Source organism: Diorhabda carinulata, chromosome X, assembly GCF_026250575.1.
Source record: "Diorhabda carinulata isolate Delta chromosome X, icDioCari1.1, whole genome shotgun sequence".
NCBI classification, from domain to species: Eukaryota; Metazoa; Arthropoda; class Insecta; order Coleoptera; family Chrysomelidae; genus Diorhabda; species Diorhabda carinulata.
The window spans coordinates 6558681-6581691 of record NC_079472.1 but is presented as its reverse complement, the minus strand read 5'-3'; the positions used below and the strand labels follow the sequence as shown (position 1 = coordinate 6581691).

Genomic DNA, 23011 nt, shown 5'->3' with positions numbered 1-23011 from the left:
TACTCAAAAACCATCCATTCATGGCAACGTTTCGTAAGCTGCTTATTTAAAAAATCTGTATTTCTAATCGCTGTTTGATTATATTTCACGTGCCTCATTTTTCTGAATGTTGAAATTCTTTAGTGTTCTACTAGAATAGAATTTTAAAACAATATATTTTTTTCTATTTTCTATTAGTAGAATTCCAAAGTTAAAACTAGTTTTAACTCGAAAAAAAACTTTTAACTGGTAAGTTTTTCCTGGTCCAAAATATAAAAAAAAAATAGTTTGAACTACTTTATGAATTTAAAAAACTTCTATAATCTTGTTGACAAAAGCCAATGTGGTGTGGGCAAAGTGCCGTGAGAAATAATATTTCTCACAGTGTGAGCAATATGTGGTTTTGAAATTAAATAAGCTATGAGAAATACGTCAATTTTCATAGCAGTTGTAGAAAAATATACACGGGAATGATTGAGAACTTTAAAATTTCATTTTCAATTATATTTTGAACAGTTCTACTGATTTTTAGCTTGGTGGGAATTTAGGTAACTTCGAATATCTAAATTGACCGGACTATTCACACTTATGAATGTTTATAAAGACAAGGATAAATATTGAATTTGACTTTTGAACCAACAATTAATTAATATAATTATACCTAAATAATTATTCCAATTTAATTGAGGAGGTCAAGTTTGTTTTTGAAGTCATTATATATGACTAAAAACTAAAAAATTGGATTTATACTTGCTTCAATTTTCACTTAATAGTTAAAAAAAGCAGAACGCACTCTGGGTACGTTTAAACTTTTAATCTCATCCACTGAATATAATACGAGTGTGGTTCAAATTTAAACAGAAACTTTACCATAAAAAATTGAAGTTACAGAGCTACAATTTTTTTTAGTTTTTCTATATAGTCCCCGTCACACTCTACACCACCTCCCCGAAAGCTCTCAGATGCCTTTTTTGTAAAAATCTCTCGGCTTGTCACGTAATTCTTCGCGCACGTGGAATTCTTTTTCCGCATTGCTTGCGGTTCGCAATTTAGTGCCTCATTCAATGTACCAAATAAATAATAGTCGCACGGCGACAAGTCAGGACTATAAGGAGGATGCTCTAGTGTTTCCCAAACAAATTCGCGGAGAGACGGGCAAACTCCCCAGCGTGTAAATTTCTGCTAAAGTTCTTCAGAAGTCTTGGTACTCCTCTGGCTGAAATAGCTACTTTTTTATCTGTCTTACATGAAAAAGCTTGCTAAACTACTGTCATACAGGCAGACGACAAGTTAAGACTATGGCTAATGCTAAGGCTATGAGTTTTAAACAAAAATAAACAAAAATTTTCTTCTATTTTTTTCAATTCATATCATTAACATAGTAACGCTGGAATGGTTTTTGCTTACTTCTCAATATCAAGAGCTAACTGGAAAATAAGTCTTCCTCTTATTCATTTTTAAGATCTCATGATCTGTTAGTTATGCAGGTTCCTCTGTCTCAATTTCTGGGAGGTGAACTGCCAGCTGTCCATCCATCTCTTTGGTGGTCGTCCGGGTTCTGTTTTCCCTATTGGTTTCTTTTCAAGTACGATGCGTGGCAGTCTACTCTCTTCCATTCTTCTCACGTGGGCATACAAATATATTTTTATTTGTCTCCCCCATCTTACGATGTCTTGCACCCCACATTGTTCCCTGATATCAGTGCTCCTGATTCGATCTACCCTTGTTTTTCCCTGCTATAGTCCTGAGTGTTTTCACTTCGGCTTTTCGAAGCATGCTTCGGGAAATAAGTAATAAGTGTAAATCAGAAGAAATGAATTCTAAAATACTGAGGTAGGTATGCGAATACGTTTTTGCTCGTTTTTACACTTACCATGATAAGAATCAAAATGAATCTACTAATTTTATTTTCAAGATAACTCCGCCAGTAATTGACCCAAATTAAACGAAATATTTGTTACATTGAAAATTCAATCGAATCGAACAACGACTCGCGTTCTGGAATCATTAATTAATAACGTTTGGATGTTACAGAAATATCTTACTTTCAGGAGCTGATAAACAAATAAGAAGACTGTAGGTACAAATGAGCGAATAAACTGTTTCATTCAAAATAACTTTTGATGTTATTAATAGAACATTGAAGAATTTTACCGATATACTTGAATATTTAACTTGTGTTTTCAGTATTTGACATGGTTACTGGAACTACAAATTGATTCTGTTGAGAGATTTTTGTTTATTTGAATTTTAATTGTGAAAGACGTGGGCAGAAATTCAAAATTTCAATTCGGTGATCATAAGGAAGGATAGCTGATATATGACTTTACAGAAATCTAATTAAATATTAATTTTTCGTAGGATCATTATTAATACTTTTATTAGTATTATAGTATTTTACGAATTTCTGTTTGAAAATGGAAAAAAAATTAAGGCAAAGCAGTTTTCTACATTTATTTTATAAATAAAGCATTTTTGCTAGTGACTCGCAACGGAAAGTTGACGTTTACTGAGTACATTCACTTCATTGCCCTAGCTCGTTAAAACTGAGATTAATGTGCAGGGGCCGTAGCAACTAGTGACCACATAAAAGAAAAACAAATATTTAAACTAATCAACTCAATGCTACGTTTACATTCTTGGCTTAGTTAGTGTCCCTATTCGAACATAGATTAAAGGTGGCTTGCAGCAAGTGCTTACATTTTGGCACGTGTCTAGTGTCTCTCATGAGCTCTCGTCAAACGCAATAACCAACACAACTTCAATCTATGCCTGCACAGCTCACCTGTCCGCGCTCGTAAGCGTGTTAATGTCAATGGAAAAACAATTTGCATATGCTAAAAAAACCTACTATTTTTACGTCTACTTTCACGAAAATTCAAAAGGCAATCTTGTATGGGTGCTACAGCACGCAGCGGGCTTGACCTCGCCAAGCTTTTTCCCCGGTTGTTCCTGTCCAGAGCTGCCCTCTTCAAGTTGCGAATTTTTAGAATACTAATTACTTCTTCTGCGGATTCTTCTTCCTTCCTTTTCCGAGGTCTTCGAGTTGACCTAGGCTCTTTAAAATTAGATTCAAGTATTTTTTTGCTCATCCATTCGCATTATAAGGTGTTTCCTTCGCAGTCTCTGTAATCTAACAAATTTCGAGATATATATTCTCACATTTCGTTTAATAAACATTTCTAAATATCTGCTTCAAGACTCACGCAGAAGTGCATAGTATACCTCACTTGCCTGGTTGATTCTTCGTATAATTTCTGTGTTTTTATTTCCATCCTTGATGAACTGTACACACAGGTTTATGATATTTGGTGTTCTTTCTAGATTATCATTTCCTGTTGTAACTTTATGCAGCATTTTATTTTTGATCATTCATAAATAAGATTATTTCAGTCATTAGTGGTCATTTTTCTTTTGATGTATTCCATTTATTGATTAACATGAGAGCTAGACCACCACCCTGCGTAAGGTCCATAGTTATCTCAAATTGATTAGTCAGCTATCTCTGTATACATACATATGCTATTTTCTTCATCATTAAGGCGTATCAACTATCGGAACTCGGAACATATTTCCAGCACATCTTAATGTTTTTTTGACCTCCAATATTTAGTCGATAGTGGATACACCAACCCTGTTTGGTACTCACCAATGAAATCTTCATATGAGAGTAGTCTTAACTGAGATATATTCGATTACTTTATATGCGGTTCATAGAAGATATATACCGCGATAATTTGAGCTTGTGAGCTTGTCTATTTTCTTGTATATTGGGACTACGATGCTGCATTTTTTCTAAAATCTTCCTCACTCCAATTTATCTACGGCATTGATGAAAAAACATAGGAATTTTATATTATCCCAAAAAAATCAAAAACTTTTTTCTGCGTGTCCTCTGACGAAACACACTACAAATACATAAGGTGAATGTTCTAAGCTGACTATGTCAATATTACAATTTAAAAGAGAATTATTGGAATTGCTGGTGACAGACGAAAAGTTTGCTGAGAAATTGCCATTCAAATTCTCACTGTCAAAAATAACTTAACAAAAATAACAGACATAAAATTCTTAGTTCTTAGTTTTCTTAGAATATTCCAAAGTATTCTATCAAATTGTAGGAAGCAACACTACAGGGTGTCCAAAGACGTGTTAAAACTATCTGTATATGGCAAAATACTTATAGTGAAATCATGAAAATTTCTACGTTTGAGTTTTCGGATACGATCTTTTCTACCGGAAGTCGACTGTAACTTTGTTATTTTAAAAGAAGCACCCTGTATATCAATATATTTTTGAAATCTACATAGAATTTTAGTATGTTTTTGTCTGAAAACTTTGTTTCGAAAAATGCATACTTTGTGTTATTAATTTTTTTGTAAAAAATTTGATCGTTGCAGACCCTTATAAATTATTTTTTTACGGGGATACCCTCAAAGATATGAAAATGGTTTCTGTATGATTGCTTCTAGCAAGGTCCGATGTATTTGAATATATTTTGAAAAATATTTCATTTAATACAGGGTGTGTATAAAAAGTGTTCAAAATTTAACTTCATAAATATCAAATTTCTATATTTTTTTTAAATAGAGCCACCCGGTTTTTTCTATCTAAATGCATTCAAGTGTGAAAAATAAGGCAAATTCGGGAATGACTAATAGTTTATTTTTTATACAGACATTAACAACATAAAGAAAAATTAGTTTTTTATTTCTTAGTGCTTGTATCATGTCAGTCAATGATAAAAAAGACCTAAATAATTTTAATAAAATTTGTAGTTTTATTTTATAAATATTAATACAATTACGAATAATAACATAATAAAGAAAGTTTAATAACTACTTAATCTTCCTATAAATGTACATCAACAAAACAATATATACAAAGTGTAAAATTGAACTGGTCGTGCGTGTTGAAATCTCAAAGATCAGCGTAGCTCCACAGAGACCTAGGCGTTATAGAACTGTTCGCTTCGCTGCCTCGTGAGAGAATGAAATTCTCCTCAAGTCAAAACTTCTTGCCTGAATTTTTGTAAAAATGGAAGAATTACTAAATAGAAAGATGCAGTTATGTTGGCTTCTCCTAAAACGTGTACCAGGTATATCGTATGCTATTATGACATTAATAGGGTTATAAAACAAGGAGACTTTGAATCACCAAGTTCCTGGGTCAGCTATCGGTCACTTAGGGGTGGAAGGATTGTTTTTTTATTGAAGAAGTTGTTCGGAGAAATGTGTACCGTTATTTTCAAATGCGAGGGTACATGGCGTAGTCGCCTATTCGGATTATATTTTTATTTTGATTTTCATAGAAAAGAAATGTAAAATCAAGACAAATCATCAGGAAAAAAATTTTAAAAAAGGTCTAAGGTCTAAAGAGTAAAAAGTTAAGGAAAATTATAATGAGTGCTCATTATGTTACATCCTGTAGATAGAACGAGTTTCATACGGGGTTTACCTAAGTTCAAGTTTACATAGCATACTCAATTTTATCAAGTAATTAACACAAGTAAGATAACTAATGTAACAAAAGTATTTGAAAGGTTTTTATCTCTTGAATATGCAGGGACGTGTTTATTTTCAATCGAGTATCAAACAGACTGTTTACTACCACCACACTAACAATGACACTGTCTGAATCGCGATTCGATAACAAAGTTATCGTCGTTAGAAACCGAAGGTAAACAGTTTACCTTGAAATGGATTCTCTTATAGTACAGCCATCATTTCATGATATTCATGTTATGTCGTATGTTTTTGAATTTGGCTATATTGGAATATTTGTATAAGATAAACACATCTAATTAAATAAATTCATATTCTTAGAAATTATTATTTTATTCTTTGGAAACTTTATATTTTCAGTAATATTCATTTGTGTAGAAAATATTTCACATCTAAATGTACATAGACGTGAAAAAATTTGCTTATTTGATTCATTTCGAAAAAGAAGTTTATTTATTTTAATTAGCCCTTCTGATAGATCCAGAAACGATAAAATGACTGGGGCAAAATGAAATTTGGAGAATATGCAAATAGACATGAAAAAAACAAGTGAAATAAGTTGAAGATATGAATTTTAAAAAAAAAATATCACGAAAGTAATAGAAATAACAGAAATATTCAAAAGATGGATCTATAATAGACCGTGAGGGCTGAACTACAAATAGCACGAATTCAATCAGAAAATTGAGGAAAGAATGTTTACCTTCTTTCGTACTTTTCTTTATGTTAAATAAGAGAACGAAACGAATAAAAGACCCAACTAAATGGTTATATACCAGAAAGAGCTATAAAAATCTGAAACCGGTAACAGAATACTATACACTACTTTATGCAGATGAAGAGCGAGTACAGAATGACAATTGTTAACCACCATTGTTATATTATCGTATATTTTAGCCATATACAAAGATTATAGGACATCTGGAAGAGTATTACGTCTCCGTAATAAACGAGGATGAATGGATATATACAATCCAATTGTTTCAAAAGGCAGAAGACGGATCACATCAAATACTGCTTATAAATGAACTAAATTAATAGAAAAAGACTGAAAACATTATTCTTCAAGGGGTAGTTAAACTGCCTTTCATAAGAGGTATCTTTCCATTTGGAATTTTATGGGTTTTTGCATATGGGCAAGGTAAGGGCTTGTTTGAATACCCTATAACTGTACCAGATTGAATACTTGAAGGATTACTCATTATTCAAAGAACATAACCTTCTGAAAACGATGGCAGAGCTTCTTGTGCTATAGGTGATTGATTTTTGAGAAGAATATTAGTTCTTCTTCCCCCGTTTTTTTTATTTGCAAAGTATGTACTTCACATTCTGCAAGACTGTAAACTATTTTTTTTATTTGACATTCAAACTTTTAGTTACCTGGTTCTAAGTAATGACCTAATAGGAGTTTCTGTTCGAAATAATTCCCGTTTTGATAATTCACACGCAGCATTCTATTTTTTTTAAATTAAATATATATTGGTACTTTACGCAAGTGTTATAAGCCCATAGCATGGAAGTGAATTTCTTCCACTCTTTCATATTTTTTGCCTTCGTTTTCCAGTCCTGAATTCCTCTCTCTTAAATCTTCCATAATCTCTTCGTACCGTCTTCTCCTTAGTCTTCCTTTTTTTCTTGTTCCTCCTTGTTCTATGTCCATCATTTTTGTTGTTACTTCGATTTCGTTGACCCGTAGATTCACTGTATCTTCTATGAAGACTCTGCAGATTTCCTTAAGCTCGTTTTCCGATGTTGAAAGGATTACTCACGTACTATCCATTCTAAAACTATATTAAACAGCATAGTGAATGAAGGATCTCCCTGATTTAGTCTTGTGTTGATCTGGAAACATTTTGATATTCTTTTATTTGCCTTCACGTTTCTGTATGCTCGAGTGGCACTTTCGTAAGCTTTTTTGGAATACTAAGATCGTTCATAATGCTGCACAAATGGTTTCTGTTCACAGTATATTGAAAACAGACCTATTTTATTTTTAACTTAAAAAAATACTTTAGAGGTCAAACATGGAATTCAAAAATTATTATTTCTGAAAAACCGGTGGTGTCCTTTTTTTCTTAAACAATATTAAGGTTTTGAACGCCACGTCAATGGAAAAAATCAAAAGCACATTGGTACATTTTGATACAATACAATATTTATAAAGAACCTATGTCGATCCAGGGCACAAAAAATACGACACTACGCGATAGGATAGTCAAACAAAACAACGTGATGTGGATGCTGCTGTAGCTTGGCGAGCGGACTCGATCGGCGCTGGTGACGTAATCAAGCGATTGGAGAAGAAATGAGGGATGAGTAAAAATATTCTACTTTTTAAAATTTATATCTGCGCTATTATAAGTGCTAGAGACGTAAGGTAAATTGCAGAATTTATGTGACGGGGTGCCCAGGCATTTAAAACTATAAACCCGACATCGTTATCAGACCCATTCACAAAACTCTGAATATTATCAAAATATCTGGGATATGAACCATCGTTTAAAAACTTTTATTTGATCTAATTGTTAACTATATTTATTCTAGTGACGACACGTCACTATAAATTTTAGGGGCTCTGCAATGTTTCCAAAAAACTTACTTATAGATGTTTATTTGTTTTGGATTTTATCGGATTTCAAGATGAAATAATGGATTATTCGAATTGTTGTCTCATAAGAAAAATAAGCATCACTAAACATTATTTTACGACTTTACTGAGGTCTTTCCTACACTTCACCACTTTACTTTTATTGTGTTTTAGCAATGCTTCAATCGCGTGGGTGCCAATTGAGAAAAAAGTAATAGTAATTTGCTTTTTCTTCATTTGGGAGTTTCGAATCTGGTCCTAATTGGGATGTAGGTATACTTCATGAATTATTTAATGAAATTAAACGATCGTAATCATGGGTTATCCCTTCTGTAAAGTATGTGGTGATCCTATGCCGAACGTAAACTTATCCCAAGAACGATTCACAGTTTAAATGTTGTGCCATAGTATCTTCTGATTTGCCGGCATCGGTATCTATACAAAAATGAATGAAGAATTTCAATATTGTCATATTTCTCACTGGATTACTAATTTTTATTCAAACATCCTGTACAATACAATGCATGGTCACATTTATTTTTAAACATATTTGTTTCTGTATATGATCATCAACTATTAATATTTCCATAAAAACCTCAATTTTTCCACGTACTAATTATAAACAGTCTACTTGAAACATTAAAATTGCGTTTTTACGATATGTTCATTGTTTCCTTATTCATTTCCTCATTTTACTTGATTAAATTCTAGCTGACTCTTGAATACGTGCAATATTTATTATTATTATTTGCTTTAGTGTCGTAATTAAAACCGCAATTATTATAATTTTTAACAATGGTTTTTTATACTGATATAGTATAAGTGGATTTTAATTGTCTATAAATCAACACGTTCCTATATTCAGTCAGCTTTGTTGATAAATTAAATGAGGATTTGAATTTTAAAACGTTCTTTGTCCATTTCAAAGGTTTTAATAAAATTATCACAATGCTAAATTAAAAAAATCTGTATAATATTTTTCGGAATTCTTGAATATTATAATACCCTGAAATAATCATCGATGCCATAAAAAATAGCATTAATAAACAACAATCAAATGGTTCATATACATAGAAAGTTGCTAATGGTAAAAAATCCTAAACAATTTGAGTAAAATTTAAATACAGGGTGTTTAAAAAAGGGTCTCTAGGATAGATAGAAAACTGAAAAATATTTAGGGTTTGCTCATTGAAAAATTTTCATAACGTTCAAGATAATGGGGATAAAGAAAAAAATTGAAGTTAACATAAATATCATTTAATTTTATACAGAAAAGGTACTCTTGATAAAACTCTATAGAGTGTACCATTTTGGAAATATTTTGATTTGAAAATTATGAAGTAATAATAACCAATGCTGGTAAGAAGTAATGATAAATAATTTGATTAAACGAAAAATCACAAGATAAAAATCTATCTATCCTTTTGTTTAAGAATCCATTAATCTTCTATACGGTTGGGCGTAAGCTATGAGTTCATTAAAGTGACGTTGTGTGAAATTGTAGGTGATATATATCATCTAAGACGCCATCTTCACACCATGTCACTTTGAGTGCCCAGCAGTCACACGAGAGCGATTCAAACGCTTAGGGAAGCCTCAGAACTTGTATAATGACATCAAAAGGCTCAAACCGAAGCGCCTGATCGGCTTCTCAAAGGACATCGATTTTGGGTAACGCCAAGTGGAGCATGACGGGCGTAGCAGAAGGTTTATATGTGCGCCCTTGGATACCCACTGTATTCTTTACCTGTTTTAAAAACTAATTTCATATCAGAAGAAACCTGGACTCAACTTAGCTACAAAATAACATCATATATTTTTTTAGTTATTAGACATGTCAGTTTGGGCAATACGACTTGAAATTCGTAGCTGTAAAAGAGACATTTTGATTGTGAAAAGAGAAAATAAAACATATTTTGGTTTTGCAACGTGTTTGAACAAGTTTTGATTATGTCCGGCAAACTGGAACGAAGAATATTTGCATTATCCGTACACACCTCCAAAACTAAAAACGTAACCCAAGTAATATTGAGAAATTGAAACTTTTTATTTAAAAAACACTCCAAAATAAATTAAAAGTGGCTATACTTCAAATCTGCTCAATTTAGGATCATAATACGAACGTTTTCGACATTGTAGAATCCATTCACCGATTCGGGAGTAAATACTACCAATAATTGGAATGGTTGTCTTCCAGTTCTTATTCTAAGTGTTTGATTTTTGAGAAAACGATAAAATAATGTTAAAAATAATTGATGTTTTCATTTTTATTTATTCTACTTCTTATTCTTATTAAAATTCGAATTGTGAACTGTCTCTTGATGTTGTTAAGCAGTCTAAGAAACGGATTCATTTTCTAGTTAGGTTAGGTTCAGTTCAATTGCGATTAGGTTATCCTAGATGATCGATTAACCAGGAAAAACATGTTTTTTTATAAAACGCGTTTCTATAATGATATAATAATAAAATAAAATAAACCGGAATTCACGATTCAGCATATTAAATGAGATTCTAATACGTAAGTGTTTTCTCAAATACTCTCATCAACAATCCATGGGGATCAAATCACTCAGGGCTGTAAGTATTTCAAAATTTAGGAATTTATGCTTTGATATTTTATTTATGTTGAAAAATGTTCTCGACAAATGATACTCCTGAAAATCAAAAAGTTGTGTTCATAGCTTCGTGAAAGCGAACTAAACGACTTTTGTCTTTGCCTTGCTTCAAAATGTGAAAGTTTCAAAACATTTTTAAATTATCAGTTAGTATTTCATGGAGACAAATGCAAAGATGCAAAGAATGGAAAGATTTAAATCAAGAAAATAACAATATACGTTTTTAACTCAACGTGGTGATTGTTAAGTAATCGTCAAAAGTGATTAATGCAGCAGAGACAATAAGTATGACATAAAAAGAGGCCGATATGATGCAAAAAACTGAAAGAGAAAGAGTGAATAAATAAGAGAAGTGCTGAATTGATAGACATAAATGCGTCTCTGACCCCCGCAACATGAAACAATGACGCCAAATTTTGTCCATTCTTTATGTTACGCAGCCAGGATTTCTTCTCCCTGCCGATGCCTTTCTTTCCCTCTACTTTTCCCTGCATTATGTTTTGATACATTTGTCGTTGTGTCAAATGTGTCCTATGTAAGATGTTTTTCTTATCTTAATAATTTTCAACAGCTTTCTTTTGCGACGTACTTCGTAGTTAGTGAATCTGTCAGTCCAAGGTATCTTCAGGATGCATGTTTAGAGCCACATCTCAAAGTTTTTTGCTCATTTGAGCTTTAAAGGTCCAAGTTTTCACTCCGTACAGCAGTTCTGACCACACATGAAATTCCATGAATCCTAGTCAGACAAATGCCTTTCGAGCCATTTCAATTCTGATCTTGTTTTCTTCGTCTCGATCCATTTGAGCGTTTATGACTGAACCAAGATACTTGTATTTTTGCACTCGTTCTATTTGTTCTTCATTCAGTGTAAGTAGGGTTAATATTAATATTGTCGTTTTACTTATTAGCATGAATTCAGTTTTTTAATTATTCATAGTGAGTCCTACATTTTCACATACTCGGTTGATTCTCTCTAATAGGATTTATTAGGAGTTATATTATTGGGACATAAATGGAGAGCTGAACCAGAAGCTAGGATAAGAATGATAAACACAAGGTGGAAGATCGAGGTCGAGAATAAGGTGAAAAGGGCTGTGCCGATTAAAAAAAGCCCTAGTAACATTCTATAAGGGACGTCATGCTATTGTATAAGTATCCAATCAATATCTAAAAAAACAATCATCATTGCGCTCTTCGTTTGCTCGTACGATCTTTTTGTCTCTCGGTGAGAGAGGATCTTTCATTCCATAATTGGGGTTTTGTTTCAGAACCATTCCAATAAGCTTCAGGAGTCTTCAAAATCATTAAAAGTTACACCTCCAATTGCGAAAAAATACAGTTATACTAATTGTATTTTGGTTTTCATATATGAAAAGACATTATTAAAAATAAAACTTCAAAGCAGTCGTGGTAGCAAGAAATATATGTTAAATTTAAGGAGTAGACACAGGTGTGTTTGGTGGAATTATGAAGGCTTAGAGTACTTCGAAATCAATCCAGTAGATCAAAGTGTCGAAGTATCCAGTTTGAGTTTAGCGGCTCTCTTACAGGTTCTCTCATAACAATGCTAAAAGTCATACTACGAAAGCGGGATAAGAAACGAAAAATTTGCTGCTGTGAACTTGCACTGTCAGACTATCATTTATTCAGAACCATGGCGAAGTTTTTGAAGAGAAAAAATTTTAATCCAAAGGAGATGTTTCAAAAGCAGTACGACAATTTTTTGCATTTAAGTCCAAAGAATGATTCTAGGAAGATCTCAAAGAGCTTGCCGTACATTCAGAAAAACTATAGAATATGATGGGCTATATTTATATATATATATTTATGCTTTCTTTTCATATAATTATATTTACTGCATAAAATAATTTCAAGTGAGTGATTAGAGAGCCTAATGTTCGTGCTTTTTGTTATCAAATACAATCTTGTGATATTTCGATAGCGATAACTGCCTGCCATAAACTAGTGTTTATATATCGGCAGCAAATATACATTGTGTCGTTTTATGTGCATATAATAAATCATTTTCCTGTGAGTCTAAATATATGCAATGATTTTCTAGAAAAAACTAGTTTAATGTTCAATAAATGAGAGAAATTATGTATTTTTCCCGACCACAGAAGTTTTTTGAATCAAGCTGCAAGTCAAAAAAGGGAGAAATGTCATTTTCTAACATCTCATAAACTGTATCTACTTTTTCTACGAGGCTCAATATTGAAACTCATAATACATGTTACATTAAAGTACAAAGTACAGTTATGAGTGTCTTTTTGAAGTAGTACTAAAGTTTACTACACATCAAAAAGCAGGCATCTTTTGACGCCAAAGAAGACGACAAAAAATTAATGGTAATGGTCTTCTTAACAAACCAATAAAAATCATTCCATGACGATGTTATGTTTAAAGTTATTCAACATGTAGGGCTGTATTTGAATAGCATATAAAATAAATAAGAAATAAGGCTGTCAGTATAAATTCACGTGTGGAATCTCATGGATATATTCAAACAGCAGCAGAACTTTTACTCATTCGTTATCTGATTGCTGTTTAAACCCAGCTTATGTTGAATTTTCAATGAATAATTAGAAGAAAGCTCGTTTAAATTCGAGATATATAGATTAAAGAATGAGAGTTCCCTGGAAACATGTGGATATATTCTGGATTGTCAAAGTTTACAAGTGTTTTCTGCCACATGTATTTCATTCGAACAAACCAAGGAAATAGAGTTACGCTGGGAAAAGTTGTGACCGCTGTGCGTCTGATCATCCAGAAAATTTAAAATTCGTATAGTGTAACCCGCTTTTCAGACTCTTACTAAGCACAGCAATGCATAGGCGACATCAAATCAACGAAGTCTCGTTTTCGATAGAAAATTTCGCATTTAAACGTTTATTTCTAACTTTCATCGTTCCGTTAAGCTGTCAAAAAAATAGTTTAATTAGATATAATTGAATAATATACAGTAGAGTCTTAGTCATCCGATCTTCGGTTATCCGACCTTCCGAGTTATTCGACCTACTGGGCGTAATAATGTATGATTTTCCAGAGTATGCTGTGCACTAAGCAGCCCCTTCCATCATACCTGACTGTACGCATTGTATTCGTTTGCCAGGCGGCAGGTCGGTGACCAGACTATCTCTTTATTTCTGAGCGCTGCATTCCAGTGCGCAAAAGGTTTGACACAGCAAAGGACACCAAGCTCTAGAACTAGCTTTAAAGTATGCAAAGCAGCTGGAGGAAACATTTCTAGGAATATAACGAATTTTTGTACCAAAATCTATGTTTGGTTTTATGGTTCACGGCATTGTAAGTATATGAGTATCTACAGTATCTACATATTGTAAAATATATGTTTTTACTTTTCTGTTAGATGTTTTAGTTAGTTCAATTCAGTTATGTTCTAATCCACTCATGTATTTCAAAAGTTTTCAATGTTTAAATAATATTAACTAGTTTTCAACGTCGTTTTTATCATTTTCCGTGTTATCCGACCTTGGTGCGGCCGGCTTTCGTCAGATAATTGAGACTCGACTTTTCACATTATTTCTTATTATCTAATTATTTGTTAACATAACTTAATTCAGACACGGATTTAAGACACAATCAGCCTTTTTGATGGACCATATTTCTTGCTCTAATTGAAGATTTGTTTTTTAAGGGCCTACCTATTATGAAATGGAATAAAACGCTTTGGAATCCAAGATTCAGAATAAATATAGAAGTTAATAGTGGTACAAACTTTAATCAATCAATTTTGTGACATTTGTAACACATATCAAGCTTATTGTAATTGTACGAACTACTTTTTGACATATGACAAAATTTTTTTTATATTCGCGATAGAATAACTTTTTTTTGTTTTTCAATTTTGAATGTCTTATTCGATCTATCACTCAAAATATATTTAATAAAATCGCGCGTACCAGTAGTCTCCTTCAATGGCAAATGGTTATACTCCATTGCTGCAGAATTCTGGTATCTTCCAGATTTTATTACAATTTTCACCATATCATTTGTAAAAAGAAAAATGAAATCAACAAAATCTAATTCATTTTTGCAGATGCTTATCGCTCCAGTTGTAATGTGCATAATGTTCCTCTTGGCTATTCCGCTTCGTGACCTTGGTTTTAACAATGACTATGTGTACTTATGTTTTCTGCGAATTATGGTACGCAGTAGTATCTAATCTTCACCTCATGGAAATGCCTGGTTATTTAACTGAATGTCTTGATTGTGTTGTAGCAAAAAAACCCCAATCTCACTACGTGATTCATATGGTAGATCCACCTATTTTCTTTATTTCCACTTTCTGATGAATTTTCTTCATCACTATTATCTTATAACAATAGCTGGAGAAGCGTATCTATAGTGGAAAAACAAATAACTTCACAAAGCAAATAAATCTGCACAGAAGCTTACTGCAGAAGCATTTGCTTACCCCATGGCGGCCATTTATAAATGAGCATCAGCTAATTTGATATTGATTATCATTGATATTGATATCATTGATATTGATTATCATTTTATATAATAATTTCGAAATTATATGACCTGAATATAAGAGAATGAGTTTTAAAACAATGATATGGTTTGCAAATTCGAATTTATTTGAAAATTAACACAATTTTTTAACTAAAAAGATTTTTTTACAAATCCCTTTTCATGTGTTCGTATTTATATCAATTACACTACAATTTACTTGGATCTTTTTAGATACAGATAGACACCACACCGTATTACTTCTCTTCGCTAAGAATGATCTATTCCTAATAAATATAAAAACGTTTCCCAGTATAACACACAATATTAATTATATTCGTGGAACTATCAATGTTTCTAGTCTGATGGGTGGTCTATATGGGTGGATAGAGTACTTATTTTGTTGTATGATAAACATGTTAATGATTACTAGCACATAAATACATAACTGCGTATTATAAAAATATGTGTTGGTGTATTTAAATCAAGCCTAATGAAAGTTATCGTTGAAATTATTCTATTGATATCGGAATAATTTGGAGTTTGAAAAAATCTACATTTGAATAATTGTATGATGATTGCATGATTAAATTAAGTTGTTCGTTTGGATAAATTAACATAGATATTTCAATTGCGAAATTTAAGGTTGACCAAAATAAAAAAAATCGTGTGTGAAATCGAAGTAACTAAGTAAGTCAACCTCAAAATTGGAAATTCAGCAATGTCTGAGTAGAACATGGGATAAGTGAAGCTAATAATACCCAAGAGAGTCCGGTAAAAGATTGTGACTCTGGGCGCAGGTTCTTTCTATACCATCGTCATAGTTTTGCAATATTTCTTCAACCGATGGTTGTCTGAACAGAACTATGTACCATAAGGAGGTCATTGTAATCAGTAGACCTTGTTTACTATGAAGCAGCTCAAGGATGCCATCCTCTAGACTGCCTTTCGAACCATCTTCTGTTTGTAGGCCCAGAAGGACATATTCGAATCGAAGGTTATCCTCAGGTACTTACTCACATGGAATAAGTCTTACGCTAACGCTTCCAGCAAAAATTCGAGAATTTAGTCAGGACATTTCGCGATCGAACATTTAGACAGCGTTGTCTGAGTAGAACATGGGATAAATAAAGCTATCAATAGCCAAGATAGTCCGGTAAAAGTTGGTGATTCTAGCTCACTTTCTTTCTATACTATCGTCATAGTTTTGCAGTATATCTTCAACCGCTGTTTATCTAAACACCATAAGGGGCTCATTGTAATCATGAGTCCGCGTTTCTTTGGCCATGGCTCATTCGTTTTTACCATAAAGTAGATTAAGGATGCTAACTTCTCGGCCGTATTTCGAACCATCTTCTATATGTGGGGCCAGAAAGACATATTTGAATTGAAGTTTACCCCCAAGTACATGGAAAAGTCTTACGCTCACGGTTTTATGATAGTGGAAAATGTTGGCTTTTGTTTTTTAAAAAGTGAGTGTCATCCTCCTTTTTCAGCAAAAATTTGAGTATTGAGCCAGGATATTTCAGGAACGTTTAGAGAGAATTATGTAGAACATTGGATAAGTGAAGTTTTTAATAGTACTGATATACAAATTTTCTGAAATTAGTTGTAAATCTGTAACAAAATTGCATGGACACTTCAAACATTGGGTTTGCAATTTTTTTTTATAGAAAATTATGGGATTGTATTAATAAAATACTACTAAATTATCAAGAAATTTGAAAATATTTTGGTAGTTAATGAATGTAGGTGTAGGGAACGAATCAAAAAAAAAAAGAAAAGATATACCAATGATATTGAAAAAATATATATAAATACGGAACCATTTAAAAAAATCAGTAGTCAATGACTACCATTATAATTTATTTGTAAACTGAATAATATTCGATATTCATCAACTCATAATGCAAAATAAATAATCAGTTATTCACTAATTATTCGTATACAGAGCGTATACATACATTAGGATTGCGATACAAAAATCATTTCAAATATTCCATAAAATTTTCTAGAACTGTTTATGGTAGGAGCAAGCATTAGCTGAGAAAATAAAATTAGAGAAAATATACAGGATGATACATTTAGATTAAATTTTGTTTGCTTTGTCACGCAGATATGATGCAAACTGTAGCTATCGTATACAATTTATATTTACAACTTTTTTGAATAATAACAGATCCATCGAGCGTTGTCACTCAACTCAATTTACCTCAAATGCAGTGAGTTTTTGTTTCAAATTGACGACGTAATTGTCACTATTTGAAAACGAATTTAATGAGATATAACTGGTATACGCAAACAATTGCGTCCAATTAAAAAGTACATGCGTCTTGTTACAAACAATCTAATCTAATCGAATCATTTCACGATGCATCTGCGACAACTTTCAAAGCAAATATTGACCAATGGCTAGATTTTATCTTGCTATTCAGAAGGTTAGATTTTTTTAAAGAGTACCACGCCCGTGGTTTATGTTCACCACTGGTATATTTGATTCATTCAACTATTTTTAGGTTTTATAACGTTGAGAATGGGATTCGGATTATATCAAAAAATGTAAACAGGAACGGGGAACAACTATTCTCGACTTAAAACAGAAATTAAATTTATTGGTATTCATAATATAACAATGTTTTGTATATACTCTATTCTAAATAAATATTTCTATCTCTGTCTTGGTGACGATTTACTTTAGAGACTGGTTGTAGAACATTTTGTACTAAAGTGTCTAAAATAGTATTGTCAAAACAAATTATAACCTACGTCTTAAGCATTTAAAATGATTTTTGATTGAAATTATTCCTTGAACAATTCCGACTAATAAGTCTATTTCTAATTATTGCCGCTAGAGGACTTTGATCGAATCATATAATTGAATCCACATGGTGTGTGGTCTAAGTTTACATTTATGTACTGGATACCATTGTTTATTTCATTTTACTAAGTGCTGTTTCGTTTCCTTCTCTTCTGAAGTATAGTACCGATTAGTTTTTCTCACGTTACTTTAAGTCTTCCATTATTTTCCATTTTTCCCTACTTCTACCTACTCCATTCACTGGTCTTGAATCTTCCATACTTTGTAAATGACACCAACAACTATCTTTATAAATTCCATGAGTGACGTAATCTCCAGATGTAGTCGTATTTGACCATTTATTAATCTATCTTTTTTTGCAACATTACTCAGAAGCCTGCTCGCAATGCACTTTTTTGTCTACTATTTAGAGTCCATATTTTACACAGGTAAATCATTATTTGTCTATAAATTGATTTATAAACATTTAGCTCTATGTTTCGTTAGATTTCTTTTTTATTGTTCACGCAGTTGTTTATGTTGTAATATGTCTTCAAGACTTCTTTAATTCTCTTATCAATATCTGCATCTTCATTGTCTGTATTTTCTATTCCCGTTTTCTATTCCCTGTATTTGAATGTGCCATTCAAGTCCTCTGTCCTCCTTTTTCTATATGTAGCGTTTGTTCTTTTACAGCCATAGCTGCAGTCTTTTTTACATTAATTCTCATTCCGAAATGCTTTAGTGTATTATTACAGATGTCAAAGTTTTTCTGTAGATCTTGAAAGTTTTCTGCAATAAGAACTATATCCTCGTCATATGCTCCATCAGATATTTTCAACGTTTGCAAGTTCCTATATCCAATGCACTTATTCTTTGAGTAGGTTGAGCAGATATTCATTACATCATCTATAAATATGTTGATGAGCAATTCACTCAAAACACAACCTTGTCTTACCCCATCTGTGGTTAGAGAAGCCTCTGATATAAGGTTTTCTAAACTTGCCCATATTTTTATCATCGCTAGTTTGTCAAAAGCTTTCTCCATATCAGTAACTTCCGATAATGCACGTGTGTTTCTCGGTGGACAGCTTTATTTATGAGCTGCTTGATGGTATATACACGATCTTGTACACTTCCACCGTTGCAACATCCTCTTAATGCATCATTCAGTGAAGTTTCTACTTTTTATCTCAAATTGAAGATTTTTGCTTTAATCGATATACACAAAATAATTATTCCTCTGTAGCTGTTACATTACTTGCTATTTCTTACTTAAAAATGGGTAGTAGGAATCTTACTTCTTAGTCTTTTGATAGCTTTTTCGTATACCAATGTTATCAATTTCTTAATTTTTGTTCATTATTATCTTGTATTCCCATCAGTATTGCTTATAATACGACTTCCATCTCCATTATTTTTGTCTTCTCTGTTAAAATTCTACCATTTCCATCCTCTACGTTTATTTCGTCGTGTTCCGTACAATTTCTTAATCAAAATTCTCTTATGAATTGAATATTATAATTAAGACCAATACAAGGTATCCAGAAAATTTATCGACTAAATACGCAAAAATCGGTTGACTAGGCTGTGTTCTTTGTATTTTGGAAAAGGATAAACAAATAAGCAGTGACTCTACTAGTATTGAATCTACCGTAGAAGAAAATCACAAAGAAATGACAAGTGACTCCATCTTGTTGAAGCCACGTTCCTCGAGTTGAAACCGAAACATTTGAAACTGTACGCAAAGAAAATTGTATTTTGCCATTTTTTCCAGACAATTTACTGTGCCGCCAGTATTTGATGTAGTTTTAACACAATGTTTTATTTTTGGTTTTGTTAACAATCTCTCCATGAACGATTAAAAAACTATTAATTTTCGTATATCTATCATTATAAACAAACCAAATTCAAGTTAGAAAACTATTTCAACCTCCTATTATCTCCTATTAGGTTAACCTTAATGTATTCTAAATATACACAGTGAAATTAGTTTTTTTTACAATTCTGCTAACTTCGATTATACATTTCAGTAGACAGATTCAACAATATACGAGGTGTGGCTAGTAAATATACATCGCTCCGTACGAATCTTCCATTGTTTGAAGCAATGAAGGAAGTTTTTTCTGTTAGTTTAAAACGCACAAAAAAAAGGCCACTGCTACACTGGTTTGTCTACAGACAGACGGTAGACATCTAATCCTAAGGAATAGGCTTCAGGCGCATGCGTACTTTTTTTGTAGCAGCGCTAGTCCTTTTATTTTATAGCCACATCTTGTATTTCATCGCGAATTGGAGAAAATATCTAGTGAGTTAAGATAAATATTAAAGTCATTAGCATATGCGACTGGTTGAGCTAATATTTCTATGCAGATACCTAGATTAGTTAGGTTAGGTTAGGTTAGACAAGTTAAAGCCACAAAGAATGGACTGTTTTGTATCTGTAAGTTTCTATAACAAAATTGCTCTACCACCAGTCCACAATTTACTCAAGATGTTCGCCAGCCACAATGCCAGTAATGACTGCAAAAAATGGAAGGTCTTTTTCGACGTTAAGATGACTAAAATCCTACCTAAGAAACACAACACGTTTAAACGGTCTTGCTCCATTCAATGCCCATAGTCAGACACACCAACTGATGTGCTGAATGAGATTTCTTTAAACCCTCATAGAATAATAGACTTTGGTTTCTAGCAGAAAAGGTGACAGGGGTTTTAACTTGTAAAAATGTACCTGTTAGTATATAATGAGAATAAATACTGAAAGTGAAACCGAAATTTTGGTATTAATTTGATATTAATCATTATTCCGTTTCAACTGACACTGTGAGTAGAAAGAGCCCCAAAATCTGTGGTAAACCACCCCCATTCCAAAATTTTGACTACGCTACTAGTTGATCACAAAAAAAATCTGAAAGAAAATGTTAAAGGTATTATATCATATATACTTTTTTATGAAGTGGAGTACGAGTTACGAATGTGGAAAGCCGAGCTGTAGCATTTATGGAAAAAGTAATCAAGGAAATTTAAACCCTACGATACTGACAGATCTGGTTGCTAATCAGAGACACCTCAATCAAAGAGTACCGTCGACATCACAAATAAAATAGAGAAACCTAGGGTCCTTTATTCCAAAATGAATCGACCATTTTTTTATTATATTCTAAAGTGATAATAAAATTTTATTTTGATTTCACAATACATAGTTTCCGAATGACATGAAATGATTTACCGTGAAAAATATTGTTTTTTTCACTTATATAATTGCTACCGATTTTCGACTTTTCCTGTATAATTTGGTACAAATCCAAACCGATTTCCCAGTAAAATCGCGCATTTTAAAGTCAACATATTATATTACCAAGTGATCCCAAAATTCTAAAATTAGATTTTATATGTCACTGATGAAACATCTCCTAAAAATTCGCACATTCAAAAATAAATTACACTCGAATTTCAAAATTACATAACTCACCCCCAACAAAATAAATAGCAAAGTAACTTTTGTATTCTTAAAGTTTTTATTTTGGAAAAATTGAAATTTTGTACTTACTTTTTGAATGACAAGAGGAGTTCCGAAATCCTTACCCCCTTGTAACCTGAAACCTAAATTAGGGAAATCTCCCTTATTAATGCGCACTTGGATCAAGGATGCCATATTCACTTCTCGATTTTTAATATTATTTTCGAATTTCGCACTCTAGATTTATCGGCGGGCACGGTTTTAAAACGGGCTCTCGTGTACTATAATTTTAAACTTGCGTGGATGCGATTCACAGAGACACGGCGGAGTGCAGCCGCGGTTTTTCGTAGTGGGGTTCGATGCGCGGATTATTAATAGTATAATGTGGTGGACGTTGTTTTTTACTCGATGGATAAACTTGAAGCGTCGAGACGCTTCGTTAAATGATGGCCCGTGGCCTTTTTGCAATAGTGGAGTTGGGAGATGTAGGTCAAATTCTTGTTGGTGGCTGTAATCATCAGTGATAAACGTATTCAGAATTTATCTATCACTATGATACAGTGAAATAAGGTAGTTACAGTACAGTCGGAGTACGAGGTCTGGCTATTAAATAACGAGACTGCGCGCCTAGAGGGCGCACTATACGGGTGGTGTAAAAAACGAGTAGTGCGTTGGGTATCTAGATATCTTGTTCCAAAACGATTCACGTCACTATTTTTGTGCAGTAGCGGTTTGAAACGAACGTGTTTTTTTCAACAAACAACAACAACAAAGTATCATTCTCAAATCTCTCGTTAAATTGAAAAAAACTCCGATTAAGTGCTATAAATTGATGTAAGAGGCCTATGTGGACAATTCTTTATCCCGTTCACGTATTTTTGAGTGGTGTAAGCACTTTAGTTATGCCGAGAAAGCAATGAAGATAGCCAGCGCGCAGTTCGCCCTGTGAGTGTTCCGACTCCAGAAACAGTGACCAAAATCAACCAAATTGTGCGTGCAGATCGTCGAATGAGCATCCGGATGATTGCCAAGGCTGTAAACACTGATAAAGGAACGGTTGAAAAAAAAATATGGTACATGAGGATTTACACGCGACAAAAAAAACTGCCAGCTTAATAGCAGGCTCGTGTATCAGAATTATTGAGGGATTAAAACATTCTTCAAGTTTTGAAATGCGATCCTCAAGCTTTTTTTCGATATTTGAACTAAAAACAGTAAAACCACCTGATGCCTTCGTTCCTTGATATTCTTTAAAGGTGAAACGTCTAATAAATGTTGGCTTTGTAGCACTATACAATTCAAATATCTTATTTGCCAGTATTATATTTGTAAATCTTTCTTCCATATTCATTTCTGACAATTTTACAAAACAATTGAGTGAAGTATCCTCTTTGGAAACGGTGTAACTAAAGCAGGGTGATTAAAACTAGAAAAGCCCATACATTCATAAAATCTATGCAACTGTTACAAAAAATGAGGTTACCTCAGAAAAAAAGTATTAAAAAACAGACTTGACAAAATGGCTCGGTGATCGAAGATTTTCCAACATCATATTTATTGAACAGCGCTGGGAAAAGTGTATGGAGA

At 32.7% G+C, this 23011-nt stretch overlaps 1 protein-coding gene across 19 annotated transcripts in view; it reads right to left on the bottom strand.

Moving 5' to 3' along the window:
• The window catches only part of LOC130900749 (PDZ and LIM domain protein Zasp), a 101619-nt gene extending 79579 nt beyond the window's left edge, over positions 1-22040 (bottom strand). For 2 of the 19 annotated variants that reach the window (XM_057811596.1, XM_057811593.1), the window contains exon 1: positions 21515-21809. In XM_057811596.1, coding sequence (XP_057667579.1) covers positions 21515-21619 — 105 coding nt within the window. In that variant the 5' untranslated portion in view covers positions 21620-21809. Of the gene's footprint in view, positions 1-21514 lie in introns of all 19 variants that reach the window. The other 17 variants (XM_057811594.1, XM_057811585.1, XM_057811581.1 and 14 more) reach the window with 17 other exon arrangements.
• Between the last annotated feature and the right edge of the window lie 971 nt (positions 22041-23011).